Source organism: Equus quagga, chromosome 10, assembly GCF_021613505.1.
Source record: "Equus quagga isolate Etosha38 chromosome 10, UCLA_HA_Equagga_1.0, whole genome shotgun sequence".
Classification (NCBI taxonomy): Eukaryota; Metazoa; Chordata; class Mammalia; order Perissodactyla; family Equidae; genus Equus; species Equus quagga.
Window position 1 is genome coordinate 12,255,497 of NC_060276.1, and position 16,900 is coordinate 12,272,396.

Genomic DNA, 16,900 nt, shown 5'->3' on the forward strand with positions numbered 1-16,900 from the left:
TAGCCGTCTCACATTTCCCTCCACGGGGACTCTACCGAGAGCTCCGGCCTCCACATGCAGACCGTGCTGAGCACAGCGGTTCGGCCCAGCGGTCCCGGCCGCTTCCTCCTCCAACCCTCTGGGCAAACCTTGTACGGGCGAGTGGGGGAGCTCCCAGCCCGCAGTTCGAGACCGTACAGGGCACGGTTGGACTACAACTCCCAGGCTGCTCTGGGAAAAGTGCGGCGGAGGGGGCGAGAGGGAGGGGTTTGGGGTGGGGTTTGGCAGGGAAATCCCGCCCCGCTGCGCAGCAGCAAAGACACAAAGCCTGACTTTACAACCTCATAGAGAAAGTGGAAGTAAGACGGCTTAGGTGGGGAGGCAGGGCGAGAGAAAGAACCAGAGGAGGGAAAGCCGCGTAGGTGGAGCGGAGCGAAGCGAGGGTAGTGGGAAGACCGCGCCTTTCCAGATGCGCAGGGGGCGGCTTTCATAACTAATCCCCCCGCCGCACTCCGCCCGGCCCGCCCGCGCTGGGGTCTGCACAGTGCCCTGCCCGTCCCCACTCGTGGGTCAGAGCCCGGCTCCCCCCGCCGGGAAGCGTGGAGCCCGCCTGCCTTGCGGGCTCAGGGCGGGCCGGCGGGCTGCCTCGTGGCTCCCCAGCCCGGGTGCGGGACGAAAGCGCGAGGTGGCGCGGCTGCTGCGGACCGAGGAGAGGCTGCGAACGGAGCGGCGGTGGGGACGAGTTAGGGCCGGGGCAGGGGAGGCTGTGGCTCCCGACCGAGCTAGGGGAGGAGTGGGGCTGAGGCGCGGGCTGGCCCAAGGGGGGCGGAAGCACGCGGGCTGGCCGCCGAGGCCAGCGGGGAAGGCGGGCGGTGGTACCGCGCCGGGGAAGAGTGCAGCCAGCGGGGTGCCGAGCCCGGCGCCGGCGGAGAGATCGGGGCACCCCCTCCCCGCAGGAGGAGCCTAGCGCTCCTCCGCCACCCCTCCCCCGCGCGCCAGGCTCGCCTTCTCCGCGGGCCGCTGCGGGAGCCGCGAGGCAGGGGGGCTGCGGCCAGATAAGGGAGAGTGGCCGGCCGGGACGGGCGGGGCGGGGCGGGCTGTGAGGGGGCGGGGCGGAGGCTGTGGCTGGCGGGCGCGGGCGGCTGGGGGCGGGGGCAGCGCCGAGAGCCGCGGAGGGCGGACGGCGGGCAGCGCGCGGGGGCCGGGCCGCCTGCCTCGCCGTCCCTTCGCGCCGGCGGCCCACGCCGCAGTGTGGCTGTGGACGGCACCCTCGCACACCGCCCCGGAGAGCCCAGCTCGGCACCCGGCCGCCTTCGACGCGATGTTCCGCCGGAGCTTGAATCGTTTTGTAAGTACACTCGTTGCGGCTCCACGCGTGCCGCTTTGCTTGCTCGCCAGCCCCGGCGCCGGGGCCCTCCGAACAGTTCTCTGAGGGGATAATTGCATCTCTGGGAGACACCACCGCCCCGTTTTCAGTGGGAACTGAAACACGTTGCTCGGGCGGCCACGGTGGGGAGTCAGGTAGGGCTCTCAGAACCCCCCCCCCCCAGCCCCCTCAGCAATGAAGCCAGAGCTTCCCGGGTCTGTTACAAACTCTGCCTCAGACGGGGGCCGCCCTCGGGCTGGGTGGGGGGGCTTCGTAGGGGTACCGACCCCGGGGCCCTTCGGTTTGCCAATTAGTCGAAGATGGCGTTTTATTATGAGGGAGGTTGCTTTCTTTTGTTTCCTCTGCTACGAGCACATGGAGGTAAACCTAGACCTGTCACTCTGGCCCAAAAACGACCTGGGGGCTGAGAGGGCCGGAGGCTGAGGCTGGGCTCAGCCCTGCCCCGGGCTTAGCCGGCCGGGCGGCTGCCGATCGGAGGCCGGGCAAACTTTGGAGACCCAGCCCGAGAAGCTCACCTTTAGGACACAATAAAAGCGAGGGCAATTGTCAGGTTGGGCTGGGTGGCCGTGGAGACGCGAGGAGGCTGCACCGCCGCCGCTGAGCCTCGGGTCTGAAGCCTCGCGGAGCGCCCACTGCCCAGACATCGGACCCGTGGGAGAAGGCAGTCTGCGGCTGGACTCTGTCCCCGTTTCCCCCCTTACGAATCCCAGAAAAGGGAATTTGATTTCCGGGAGAGTTTGGCGTAGGGAAAAGTGATTTCTGGGTAATGACTTTTTTGAGTAATCTTTTTACTCCTGGAGGGTACATTAAGAATGGAGCCAAACAGGGACCAATTACTTGTGTGCTGCTATTTGTAGCACCTTCCTTAATTCCAAGATGAGGTGGCGGGAATAGGATTTTATTACTGCCAATGATGTGAAAGAAAGAGTTCATCTGTAAATTTTGGTTTTTCTGTCATTAGGAAAAATGGCTGAGCTGTGCGCTTCCCCCACTCCGCTTACAATATATGTTTGAGAACTTGTCGATTTGGTTCTTTTCATGCTCTTATTCCTAATCAAAGCATTGCTAACACTTTTTATGCGTTGGATGAATTTGCTCTCGTTTTCTCTGCATTTGAAACTTTCAGAAATGTACCCTGGCTGAAAGGAATAATTGTATGTCCCTTTTTAGGCTATTATTACAGTAGTGCTATGTTAATGTTTTTCTGTATGTTTATCTCACCCAGAAAGATGTCTTATGAAATTGGAGCAGAGTACCTGTGGCAGAGAGTAATAGAGATTGTCCATATCAAAGGATTTTGAAATCCGTAGGAATTGGCTTGTACTGAATGCTTTGCTAAAGCAAGTGACTAACATTGGTTTCTCACATGTAGCCTGAGAAGGTAAAAGAGCATTGTACCTCATAGTTCTGTTTCACATAGATCCTTGTGATCTTGGAGTGTTGTTTGGGGGTGACAAAAAGGGAAAGGTGACAAAGAGAGCTAATTGTACTATTTGGGAAAAGGATAATCTTTTCACATGGCACTCTTACAGTGGAAAACAACTTAACTCTGGTTCATAATAAATTCATTAGCTTAAAATTGAGATGTTGACATCCCCCCCACCCTTTTTAAGATTTTGAACATTTGAAACCAAACAACCCAAGTAGTGGTCTAAATGCTCCCGTTGCTTTTCTTTTGCTAAGAGTGATCTGCATTGTATCAGAGTCTAGTAATTAAGTGGTGCTGGCCCAGGAAGCTAGGGCATGCAGTAGAATTTGCAGCAGTTGTTGAGGTGCCAGCCTGCAGGTTTGAGGCTAGTACTTTGCATCCTCGACCAAGATCTCTGCAGAGAATCGCTTAACGCTCACACTGAAATGAGCTTTGACCTCATTGTTTGTGTTGGAATACCCGACTGCTCACATTTTCCTGCGCAACCATGACTATGGTAAGTCTCAGGAATTTGTACCAGTGCAGCAAGCTGGAAGGTTCTCAGGAGTTGTGTCTGAGCCCGAAGCCTAGGGCAAGGAATTAATCTGTAAATCATTGGATTGAATGTGAAACATGCTGTCAAATACTCATTGCTAAAGAATGACTTCAAAATCTGGAAGGGGCAAATTTTATCTCAGTAGATAAAGATCAGTAGGCCACATGCTGTCCTCATCTTTTGCCTGATAGAGATTATTTGAGGAATGTTCCTATTTAAATCACTAGAAGGCTACAATTAAAGATTTAGGTTGGACTTTGAGACTTGCACAGTAATGCAGATGTAGTCCAAGTTGTGTGCTCTCTTTCTTTGCTTTTATATTTCAGAGATGGGGCTTTGAATTCCTTTCAAAATTGTGTGCTTTTTTGTCTACCTATATGTGTTTAAAATTGACTTTGAATGTGAAATAAATTACAGCGGTGTTGATGATGGTTGGTGGTCACTGAAAACTAGGTACTACATGTTAGGACAGGGGTTTACATTTAAACCTGACCTGGGAAGTAAATATCTCTTGGGAGTAGCATCATCTTCTGAGGCTCAGTAGTGTTTACTAAATTGCTTAAATAAACGCCATTTATTTCTCCAGGTTCTCCAATTTCAAGCTAAAAGAAATAGTGATTCATTGTGTTTTTTACAGACATGGCCTTGATGTCTTTGCCATTAATAATTGTCTTCTTTTCTTTCTGATGAATTATGACTTTCCTTCTGACAGTTTTGAAGTAGAAAGAAACTGGTGGATTTGGTGTAGAATCTTAGGATTTAGGCATGTAGAGGGTGTCTTAAAAGATTTAAGAGTTGAATGTCTCTGAGTATAGTAAAAGCACAGCCTGTTCCCAGTCAACATCTCCCTTCTGTGTAAATGCAATAAGTAAATAATAGTAGCTTTGTCTATACAATTTATTTCCTTTAAAGGCATGTTTAATTGGAAGTCTGGACTAGTTGAGACTTAAGGGTCAGGGACTTTTATGTTATCCTGTCTTTTACTATTCATAAAACTTCTGGTGGTTACAGTAGCATTTTTCACAAGGTTTAATCAGTGTCTAAACAACAGGAATACCCCCCTTTTTGACTTACGAAATTATTTTGTGCTAAAGATTCAAAATAAGACATTCCTCGGCAAAGTAGATCTGGGGCTTGGCCAAGTGGATACTGTCAGTTTAGCTTGTGATATTGTTAGTAATATTAAAGAGATTTGAATTTCTACATCACTGATACATGAAAGTTTAAACGGTGAACGTGAAATACTGGAAAAAACTCTCTCTCTGATTCTAGAAGCTCTCAAACTGCTTTGGTTTCATGAAACATGCAGCATATAGTAATATCACATAGAAAATGTCATATACTGATATGGAAAGAAATTAGATTGTGTAAGGTGGAGTGAAAATTCAAAATAAGACCAAAATATTCAAAGTAAGAATTAATGAAATAGGTAGCTAATTGGTTACTTTGAGTCCATGGCAAGGCCAGTCTAGTGAAGCAGTATATGGAGGCAATTAATAAAATACTTCAGGTAATTGGTTTTTTCTTTTTTTCAGGAGCAAGAAGGTTTTTGGTTTCCTTCTTGAATTATCAGGGTAATTAAACTTTATTTTTTCTGTTTCACTTTACTAAAAACCTTGGCCTGACATTGCTGAGCATGGAAAATATTGTTGAGTTTATTTTATTATGTTTAGAAATTTATTTGAATGTGTGTATTGCAGTAGTTTTGCATTTACACAAGGCTTGCAAATGGTTTGTGCATTGATAGTTCATATATGGCTGGGTTTAACAGGTGAATTTGACCCTACTGAAAGCAACCTTTTTTATATTATTGTAATTTCCTTTTAACTTGTATGGCACCCTAGATCAGTCTTTCTTAACTGGGAGAGAATTAAGCCCTAATCCCCTAGGGCATCCATTGTATGTAATAAATTAACTTATCTCCTATGCATGCCCCAAGGTGAGGAATTCCAAATGAGAAAGGCTGCCCTAGACTGAAAGCTACTGGGCACAGGGACAGTTGGTACAGTGCCTGGTGCATAGTAGGTGTTTGATAAATATTTGTTGAATGAACAGCTTTTACATGTTTCACATAAATAATAACTTACTTATAGACAATGATACTTATAGTAAATTCCTCCTTATGAAGAATGAGTAAAGAATGAGGAGGTCTATTAATTGGGTGTGATTTATAGTAAGAAATATATATATATTTGGTCTTTGTCCCGTTTCTGGCACAGAGCTCCTAAGACCCTTGGAATTTCCAGTGATGAGAGCAATGATGATGTCTTTTGTTATTTTAATGAATAACTTTGGAAAGCACCTCTGAATTGGGGCTGGTCACCAGAGGAAAAAACCGTGTGATTACAGGTTTGGAAATTTCAGTCCCACCTCGCTGATTTCCCTAGAGGGGAGAGAGCCTGGAAGTTAAGTTCAATCACCCTTGGCCAATGGGTTAATCACTCATGCCTATGTAATGAAGCCTCCATAAAAACTCAAAAGGACAGGGTTTGGAGAGCTTCCAGGTGGGTGAATACGTGGACATTTGGGGAGAATGGCCCTCCGAGAGGGCATGGAAGCTCCCTGCCCTTTCCCCATACCTTGTCCTATGCATCTCTTCCATCTGGCTGTTCCTGAGTTACATCCTTTTATAGTAAACCTGTAATCTAGTAAGTAAAATGTTTCTCTGAGTTCTGTGAACCACTTTAGCAAATTAATAGAACCCAAGGAGGAGGTTCTGGGAACCTCTGATTTATAGCCAGTTGGTCAGAAGTAAGGTAACAACCTGGACTTAGAACTGGCATCTGAAGTAGGAGAGGTGTGGACAGTCTTGGAGGACTGAGCCCTTAACCTGGGAATGTCTCTCTGGAGAGATGATACCAGAATTGAGTTGAATTGTAGGACACCCAGCTGGTGTCTGAGAATTGCTTGTTGGTGTGGGGACCCCTCCTTACCACATTGGAACTCAGTGATCAGAATCTAAACATTGGAGTATACCATATACTGATTACCAGTTTTCTTTTTTTTCTGCTTTATCTCCCCAAACCCCGCCTGTACACAGCTGTATATCCTAGTTGCAGTTCCTTCTAGTTGTGGGAACCAGTTTTCTAAGTATTAGAATAAATACATCTAATGCTGAAACTATACTGACCATAGTATGGATGATTATGGATGATTATGTCATTTGATGGTCTTGCAGAGCATTCTTTCATTCAACATTCACTGAGAACCTCCTTTGTGCATGGCACTGTGGTAGACTCTGAGGACTCGTTGGTGAGAAAGGCAAAGTTCCTGTCTTCAGGAGCTTTAACTGTCGTTAAGACGCACAGCTATAGATGTAGAGGACATGGTGACTTCACTGTAACACATTTGTGACGTACCACGGAACTTTTTTTTTTAACTCTTTATTGAGATTATGATAGTTTACAACCTTGTGAAATTTCAGTTGTACATTATTGTTTGTCAGTCGTGTTGTAGGTGCACCACTTCACCCTTTGTGCCCACCCCCTATCCCCCCTTTCCCCTGGTAGCCACTAATCTGTTCTCTTCATCTGCATGTTTAACTTCCACGTATGAGTGGAGTCATACAGAGATTGTCTTTCTCTATCTGGCTTATTTCACTTAACATAATACCCTCAAGGTCCATCCATGTTGTTGTGAATGGGACAATTTTAACCACAGAACTTGTTTTTTATGAGTAAGTTGCTGTTATATACTTGTCATTTGTCTTTCTACCAAAGATAGAGTGGACAGTCTATCTCAGTTATTCTTTCTGGTTGTTTGGATTTCAAATAAAAAGAAATTTGTTGCATTTGACACCTTCAGTATGAACTTGACCTATACATGGCAAACTGCTCTTTTGCAAATAGATGCTGGTCTGATCCTCTGTGAGGTGGGAAACCTATTTAGGAATGAATTACTATTACTTGAAATAAATATTTGTTTATCATTAAATTATTTATTTATCAAATAACCTGAAAGCAAGTTTTGTCTTTTTTTTCCTGTTCTGCCTTTTACCGATTAGAAAACATAAAACTCCAAATGTTTTCTAAATACTTTCTATAAGGGTTTCCTGTTTGCTCTTTCTGTTTATGATTATGGCTCATAGCTCAATCCTTTAGTGGGTAATAACTGAGTGCCTACAAATCAGGTAGTTTCCAGTGCTCTTAGTGAACTTTGAGCAGAGGTGAGATTTGGGCAGGCGAAGCTGGCCATATTCATATTGATGGAACTGTTCCAATGAGCTTGTTTGCTCATCCAGGCTGCCAGTTGACCTCCAGCTGGGCAGCAGGTTCTGGGAGGTAAAGGATGGCCAGTGGCCCCTGCGAGAACCATAACTAACCTCCTTGTGTGTGGATGATATGCAAAAAACTAACCCATGAGTGAATTCAGTTACTGGATTGTTGAGTGACAGAAAAAATCATCAAGACTAATGGGGTGTCCAACATGGTTGATCTGTTCTCCCAAAAAGGTGAAAGCATGAGACATAAAATAAAAATACTATTTTTTTCATCAAGGTGGTGGAATTTCCTGTACATCTATAGTACTTTATGTGGGTTAATCTTTTGCATCTGAAATCCTTGAGATTGCAGGGAATTTTCTGGTTGGGTGGAGGTAGGTTCTGGGCTTCCATAAATGAATTAGGTGCAGTGCTGTTTACAAGTTTATTTCCGTTCAGTTAACCTTCTTGGCCTGGTAAAGGGGTAGATGAGCGGTGATTGTAAAAGGAACATTAGGATGACTGCAGCATATGTTAACACTACTGCAGTTTAATGATAAATGAGTGCCGAGCACTGCAGGTATGGGCATGGGGTACCCTATGCCAGCACTTTGGCAGACAGCCCCCTTCAGTCACTGTGGTGTATGGACGGATTGCTGGTTTGGCTGACTTCTTGATTATCTGTGTTTTATAGATAATGTTGGGCCACCGATATCCAGATTTGGGAGGTTAATCTGTATTTGTGAAATACAGATTGTCATCAATATTTTGCCCCATAATTATTTAATAGAGTATGGGAGGATTGGTGAGGCCTACACCGTTCAAGCAGATATCATTTTTTTTTTAGGCTCCTCCATTATATGTTGTCTTAAAGTATTACAGTGGCTGTGTTTTCCTAGTCTTTTCCTCTTCACCTAGATATTCTTGGAAAAATCAGAACAGTTTTCCTGATAATGATCTTGCAGCTAGCATAGCATCAAGTAAACAGTGGATGCTCAATAAATACTTGCTGAGTTGTTTTGAACTGAATTGATAGCAGTCTTGAGTCGGTAATAACGGGTGAAAAATGATCAGTTCGGTAAGCAGCTACCAAGGAGCTTATGCATCTCAGATGGAGCTACTAATAAGTGCCTAGCACTGAGAATTCCTTCCTTTCAGTGGACAAAATACTACACTATACTTAGTCTAAATGAGAAAACAGTACTTTCATGCCCACTTAAAAAGTAATCCAAAAAAGTTTAGCGTTTACTTGAGGCTATTTTCTCCACTCACCAGAAAGATTATCTTTACACCCTCCCCTTTCTTGGCCATTCATAGAAAACTATAATGTACTGTCTTCAACTTCTAAAATTGTAAGCAAATTCATATTATTTTTGTTAAATGCTGTTTGTAAGCTTATATCTTCTGTTGCCAACAGCACATCAAATTGTTTTTGAAAACCAAAGCTGCAGTGTTAACTCTGCAAGAGCTGTGTATCTTTTGACTTTCCATGGTGAATGTGCGTTATTTGAATTCAGGATACCACTTAGTATTTTGTGCTGGAAATGTAAGATACTTTCGTGTTTGCACCCAGTTGCCGTCAGCTGGATTGGATATCTCTAGCAAGGAGGCAGAGCAAACGAGAGCAACTGTAGAGTTTGACGGATTTGGAAGCAGTTCTGTTGTGAAAAGAGCCTCAACCTTAGTGCAAGTCCTGGTTCTGCCATTTGCTACCCAGCTTGGGAAATTGGGTACTGTAGTTCATATCTGTCAAAGTCTTTCTCACAATGTGGGGGACTACTTACATAAGAATCATCTGGGATGCCTATTATAAACACAGATTCCTGGGCCTCAAACCTCCTGAATCCAAGTCTCAGATGCTAGGCCTCAGGAAACTGCATTTTTAGCAAGCATTCCAGATGGTTCTTAGGTTGACTAAAATGTGAGAACATCCATATATAATAAACGCTGAAATATTTATTTTTTGTGTATACTCTCTGTTCACCTCTCTGAAATTTCTTCTATAGCATGAACATATTATCTGCTTCACAAGGTTGTTGGAAAATGTTTGTAGACTATTCAGCACTATACCAATTGTGTCAGAGGTCCCCAAACCACTCCCAGGTTCGATGACTTACTGGCAGAACTCACAGGACTCAGCATAGAGTTGTACTCACAACTGTGATTTATTATACAGCAAAAGGATACAAAGCAAAGTCAGCACAGGGAAAAGGCACATGGAGCCCAGTCTGGAGGATACCAGGCACAGCTTCCAACAGTCCTCTGCCACTGGAGTCACACAGGTCATGCTTAATTCCTCCAGCAACGAGTTGTGACAACTTGTGTGAAATGTTGTCTACCCAGAAAGGTTCTTAGAGACTCAGTGCCCAGGGTTTTCACTGGGAGCTGGTAATGTAGACACCCTCTGCCTGATATGTGCCAAAATCCCAGACTCCCAGAAGGGAAACAGGTATTTAGCATAAACCATATTGTTTGTACCAACAGTTTAGGCACAGTGAGCTACACTTAGCAGTTAGCATGGTGGGAACCTTCCCAAAATTCATCTCCAGATACCAGCTGAGTACCAACCTTGCAAACAGTTCTTTTTAAGAATAGCAGTCTCAGGCCTGCTACGTTAACTCTTTCCTACACACTAATGTTATGAAAGACTGATATTTTTCAATGAAGGGAAATGACTTGCCCATAGTCATTAAGCTAATCAGCAGCAGAGACTATCGGAGACTCCCAGAAATCACCATCTTCTTTTCATTGCTGCACACAGCCATGTTTCTGGATTATGGGTCATTCTTTTTCATGTTGTTGAACGCATTCACTCTTTGTCATTTGCAGCAGAAGAGCAGCCTGACCGTGGTAAATTGATGCACCCAGTGGGGGAGCCAGGAAGTATTGATGTTTCTGCCAGTTTAGCGTCAACACTTGCTGGTTTCCTCTCTGGAGCATCACCAAGTTCGTGGATTTTCATTATTTCTGACTTTTGGACTTTTCTTACTGCTCCCCCCCCTCCTTGTTCCTTCCATCCGTTTACCCATAGTCCCAACACTCATTTGCATCTTTACTTCATCCCATTCTATACATGGCTAGCTCATAGGCAGCTGATTTAAGAATCCTTTTGGGTAACACAATTCTGCAGAGTGGGCATACTGAACAGTATTTAGTCAAGGATGACTACATAGGAAAAACTACCGAAAGAAAAAAAAAACAATAAAATTCTTGGGCCAGTAAATGAATTTTATGGCAGTATTTATAAATATTGTTGTATTCTAGGATTGTGTTTTGAGTTTTATAGTCATAGAAAACCTCAGGGATATCTCTGATTATTCCTAAGTTTCAGCCTTTTTTTATTGTTATCAAAAAGGAAAATTAATAATTCTTTTATGATTTGAGCAAGGAATAAATCAGGAAATCATACTGGAAGATGCAGTAATCCTACAGATCAACAGGGAGCAGAAGCCAGGAGGGAACTATCAGAAATAAGTAACAGCTGGGTAGAGCAGATTACGTAAGCTCCACCTGTTGGGTAAGCAGTGGGGATGTTCTTTAAGCTTCACAATTAATGTATTTGGCAGTAATATGGATTAAGCAATCTATAGTATAGTGCACAATATACTTTAACTTGTTTTCTGAAAACATTCATGTGAATCACTAGCTTCCTTTGAACACTCATGCCCGACTTGGTGCTATAGAGGTATGTAATGCACAGCCCTGCTGTCCAGTAGCTTGCAGTCTCAGAAGACAACACGCAAGAACCACCTCCTCACAAGGCAATAGGTCATCAGTGCTATCCTTTTGAAGGCACACACAGTAGTGCAGCAGGTCACTCACAAGAGGCAAGTGAATCTCACTCTGGTGCTAGTGGCTGGGGGAGGGGTTTATGGAGGAGGTAGCATGTGAACTGGGGGGTCGGGAACCCAAAGGATTGACATTCATGGGATTTTAGGGATGGGCAACCTCATTATGGGAGGAGGCAATTACCTAAACTATCGGGCAGAGTTATTGCTTATGGCACTTAGAGCAGGGGCACCAGTCAAATTAGAGGGCATAGGTTCCAACTCCAAATGCACCAGAAAGACTGAAACCTTGATCTTCTGTGCCTTGTGTTTGCTGTGGTGAAGTTTAGACTTTCAAAAGGGAGCACTAAAAATGGACATCAGGCAGCTTTCAGTCTCCACAATGGCTGCAGGAATCTTTCCATAGACATTCTTTTCTGAAATCCATGACTCCAATGATGGTGGTCCTCAATCTTCTGATTGTGCAGAACAGTAAGGCAGGAACTGGGATGGAATAAGCATTTGGAGTAATATTTCATGACATTGCTTCATAGAATATATGACTAGTTATTTAGTTGTTCTGCTTATATAATGAGTGCACACTTTCAGAAATTTACTACACGGGGACAGTGTGGTAGTTTATTATCTTGAGTACTGGTGTGCATTTAAAAAGCTGGGAATCAAAATCAGGCCTTTGTTCAGAGCACATTCCTTACGATAACACTTCTATTTCACTGCCACTAGACAACATGGCTCTTAATACACATTCAGACCTGACCATATCATTGTGCCTTACAAGAGTATGAATTACATCTTATTCATACATAATGACAGGCTGTTGATGCCACGTTCCGTTTTTTTTTTGGTGAGGAAGACTGGCCCTGAGCTAAGAACTGTTACCAGTCTTCCTCTTTTTTTTGGTTGACATAGATTGTCTCTGAGCTAACATCTGTCCCAGTCTTCCTCTATTTTGTATGTGGGACGCCACCACAGCATGGCTTGATGAGTGGTATGTAGGTGTGTGCCCCAGATCCAAACCCACAAACCTCGGGCCACTGGAGTGGAGCAGTCGAACTTAACCATTACACAACCAGGCCAGCCCCAATGCCACTTTTCTTTATCATCACCACTATCACTCTAGTCCAAGTCATCAGCCTCTCTCGACTCTTTCATATTTGTTCCTCCTCCAGTCTTCCCTCTTTCAATAAATGGCACCATCCCCCACCCACTAGCTAAAGCTAGAAACCTAGCAGTCATCCTTAATACCCCCTTTCCCTTCATCTCCCACATCTAATCTCTAAACAAATCTGGTACGTTCTGTTTCTGAAAGAGCTCCCAAATCTGTCCACTTCTCTGAATGCCCACCTCTACCACTATCCCAAGTCCAAGCTATCACTATCACTTACCTGGCCTGTTGGAGTAGATGATCTCATCTCTTGCCCTCTTCAATCCATCCTTCACACAGTACCAGAGGGGATCTTTTACAAATATATATCTGAAAGCCTTCAGTGACTTTCTAGTGCTCTCTAGATAAAGACCTGACCAGTATCAGCTTGTACTCTTACTTTTTTCATTCACTTTTTAAAATTGAGATATAATACACGTCTTAGAAAATCACCATTTTAAAGTATACACTTAAGTGGTTTTTAGTATATTCACTATGTTTTGCAACCATCACCACAGTCTAATTCCAGAACAATTCCATCACCACAAAAAGAAACGATACTGTTAGCTGTTAGTCCCAGTCCCTCCCTCACCTCAGCCCCTGGCAACCACCAGTCGGCTTTCTCATCTCTTTGGATTTGCCTATTCTGGACATTTCATGTAAATGGACTCATACAATAGGTGCTCTTTTGTGATTGACTTCTTTCCTTTAGCATGATGTTTTCAGGGTTTATCCATGTTGTGCCATGTATCAGTACAGTATTTCATTCCTTTTTATGGCTCAGTAATATTCCAGTGAATGGATATAACACGTTTCGTTCATCCATCCATTGATGGACATTTGAGTTACTTTCAGCTCTTGACTATTGTGAATAATACTGCCATTAACAAAGGTGTGCAAATATCTCTCTGAGATCCTGATTTCAATTCTTTTGGATGTATACCCAGAATTGGGATTGCTGGATCATATAGTAGTTTTATGTTTAATTTTTTGAGGCATCTTTGTACTGTTTTCCATAGCAGCTGCACCATTTTACATTCCCATCACTATTGCAGAAGGGTTCCAATTTCTCTGCATCCTTGCCAACACTTGTAGTTATTTTTGTTCTTTTTATAGGAGCTATCCTAATGGCTGTGTGGTGATACCTTGTTGTGGTTTAGATTGGCATTTCTCTGATGATTAGTGGTGTTGAGCATCTTTTCATATGCTTTTGGCCATTTGTACATCATCTTTGGAGAAATGTCCATTCAAGTAGTTTGCCCATTTTTTATTGGGTTATTTGCGGTTTTTGTTCTTCAGTTGTTGGAGTTCTTCATATACTCTAGATATTAACCCTTTATCAAGATTTTCCTCCATTCCATAGGTTGCCTTTTTACTCTGTTGATTATTTCCTTTGATGCATGGAAGGTAAAAAAATATTTTGGGTCATGACTTTTTAAATTTAATTTTATTTGTTTTTGTTTGTTTTTCTTGAGGAAGGTTGTCACTGAGCTAACATCTGTGCCAATCTTCCTCTATTTTGTATGTGGGACACTGCCACAGCATGACTTGATGAGCAGTATGTTGGTCCGTGCCTGGGATTTGAACCTGTGAACCCCGGACCACCAAAGCAGAGTGCATGAGCTTAACCACTCTGCCACCAGGCTGGCCCCTAGAAGTTTTAAAATTTGATGTAATTCCATTTGTCTATTTTTGCTTTTGTTACCTATGCCTTTAGTATCATATCCAGAAAATCATTGCCAAATCCAATGTCAGGAAGCTTTTCCCCTATGTTTACTTCTAGGATTTTTATTGATTTAGGTCTTTAATCCATTTTAAATTGATTTTTGTATGTGGTGCAAGCTAAGGGTCCAGTTTCATTCTTTTGCATGTGAATATCCAGTTTTCCCAGTACCATTTGTTGAAAAGTCTCTCCTTTCCTTATTGGGTGGTCTTGGCATCCTTGTCGAAGATTATTTGACCATATATGTGATGGTGTATTTCTGGGCTCTCTATTCCATTCCATTGGTCTATATGTCTGTCTTTATGCGAGTACTGTCCTGGTTTGATTGCTGTAGCTTTGTAGTGTATTTTGAAATCAGAAAGTATGAGGCCTTCAACTTCGTTCTTTTTCAAGATTGTTTTGGCTATTTAGAGTCCCTTGAGATTCTATATGGGTTTTAGGATAGATTTTTCTCTTTCTGCAAGAAGTCTTCCTTCCTTTTTGCCTTCCGTCTGCTACAAGACCTTTGTATATACCATTTCCCTTGTCTGGTAAACTTCTCTTCTGTAATCAGTTGCCTGAACTCTTAGTCCTCTCTCAGAGCTCAGCTTAATCATCACTTCCCCAAGGAAGCTGTCCCTTATTCTTCCTTCAGACCACATCAGGTTCCTAGGTTCTCGTAGCACTTGAACCTTTCCTTTATACTCTTATCACAATTGACTCTACATTTGCATTTATATTTTTTTGCTAACTTGCTTAGTACCAAGCTTCCCTCTACATGGTAAGTTCCATGAAGGTAAGAAAGAACTGTGATCATTTTTGCTTATTGCTGTGTCACTAATGACTCAGTGCCTGACATATAGTATATCCTCAATAGAGTTTTGCTGAATGAATCAAATATGATTCCTATCTGTACTTCTAATCTTATTTCCCACTTATAATCATAGACTTTTAAAGCTTGACTGAAAGATCAAATTATCCAGTCTTTAGACATCACTGTTGTGTTCGGTTAAAAAAAAATTATGGTTGCTCATACTTTAGAAATGAAGCTATTTCCTCTCAGCTCACATGCTATGTGTTGTAATATGTACAAGGTCATATCTCTTTTTCATTATGTTTTTAGGTATTTCATGTTCTCTGATGTAGTTAATGGATAACTTTTTATATTTATGAGCGTTGCCATTGTACACACATTTACAACATTTATTTTCTTGAGAAGTTTGCTATTATGCTTTAAAAATACTTCACTATAAATAACAAATGAAGTATTTATTGATTAAGGTATTTTTCATTTTGTAAGTCTTTTTGATAACATTTTTGTCTGGATACTTTATAAATACTTATTTTTTTTAATTTAAAAAAGTTATATTGAGGTGTAAGTATGTTTAATGTTAATATTTTTGTGAGTTCATTGCAGTTTTGCTGGGTACCATATATTCATATAGTGGTAAGTGACTCATTTAAGTCCTTAATACAGGAGAGTGGAAATAATCTTATTTTATATGGATCAATATTTGAAATGGGTTTTCTTCATTAATTAATTATTTACTTATTTTCATTTTAACTTCAGTGTAAGCATTTGTGTTCTGTTAGGCTGTCTGTGTGCCGACATAATTATTCCAGTCAATGCCTGGAATTACTGATCGATGGCCTCATATTGCAGGTTTATGGAATTATTTTAGTTGTAAGTTCTCTTTGCCTTCTTGCCATTATAACAACTAAAATCAGAGTGGTAAGTTTCTGGCACTGTTTTAAGTGCTTTACAAGCATTAGTTCCTTATACACATTTGCTTATTGTATTAGTCAGAGTTCTGCAAAGAAACAGGGCCAATAGGTTGTGTGTTTTGTGTGTGTGTGTGTGAATGTGTGTGTAAATAACTGTATATTTAATAAGTTTGGTAGTATTATGTATGTGAAAATGTATATATTTATTTATATAGAGAGAAACTTATTATAAGGAACTGGCCCACACAATTATTTTGACTGACAAGTCCCAAGTCCTGCAGTCAGGAAGCTAGAGACCCAGGAGAGCCAATGGTGTAGTTCCAGTCCCAGTGGGAAGGCCTGAGAACCAGCAGAGCTTATGGTGTAAGTTCCAGTTCAAAGGCTAGCAGGTTTGATACCCAGGAGGAGCCAGTGTTGCGGTTCAAGTCTCAAGGCAGGTTAAAGCGATGTCCTAGCTCAGAGGCCATTAGGCAGGAGGACTTCTCTCGTACTTGGAGGAAGGTCAGTCTTTTTCTTTCTATTTAGGCCTTCAGCTGATTGGATGAGGCCCGCTCACATTACAGAGGGCTATCTGCTTTACTCTGTCTACTAATTCAGATGTTGTCTCATCCAGACATAGCCTTGCAGACACACCCAAAATAATGTTTGACCAATTATCTGGGCACTGCATGGCCCAGTCAAGATGACACATAAAAGTAACAATCATACTTATGTCCTAGGATCATGTGAAGATGAATGAACAAATCTAAAGTGTGTATAGACCAGGAATGGAAGACCATACATAAATAACCATAGTTTGCTAGCCTTCCCATCTGTAAAATGAAGGGCTTGGACTGCTGCATGGTCTGTAAGGCTCAGCAAGTCCTAGAACTGGTAAAGGATCTTGGAGACCATTTAGTTGTCCAGGCTCTTCATTTTACAGTTGAGGAAATGGTCAGAGAGAGGGCAAGTGGCTCATCTACAATTATTCAGTGAATGGAAGTTCAGAAATATGGAATTCCAGGCTCAGCTCT

At 42.8% G+C, this 16,900-nt stretch overlaps 1 protein-coding gene across 6 annotated transcripts in view; it reads left to right on the forward strand.

The window, feature by feature from the left end:
- The first annotated feature begins 337 nt into the window (after nt 1-337).
- ATP11C (ATPase phospholipid transporting 11C) overlaps nt 338-16,900 on the forward strand; it is a 172,510-nt gene continuing 155,947 nt past the window's right edge. For all 6 annotated transcript variants that reach the window (XR_006890347.1, XM_046673520.1, XM_046673517.1 and 3 more), the window contains exon 1: nt 338-1,327. Coding sequence is in view for 5 of the 6 variants with exons in the window: in XM_046673520.1 (XP_046529476.1) it covers nt 1,301-1,327 (27 nt within the window). In the remaining variant the exon portion in view is untranslated. The remainder of the gene's footprint in view (nt 1,328-16,900) is intronic.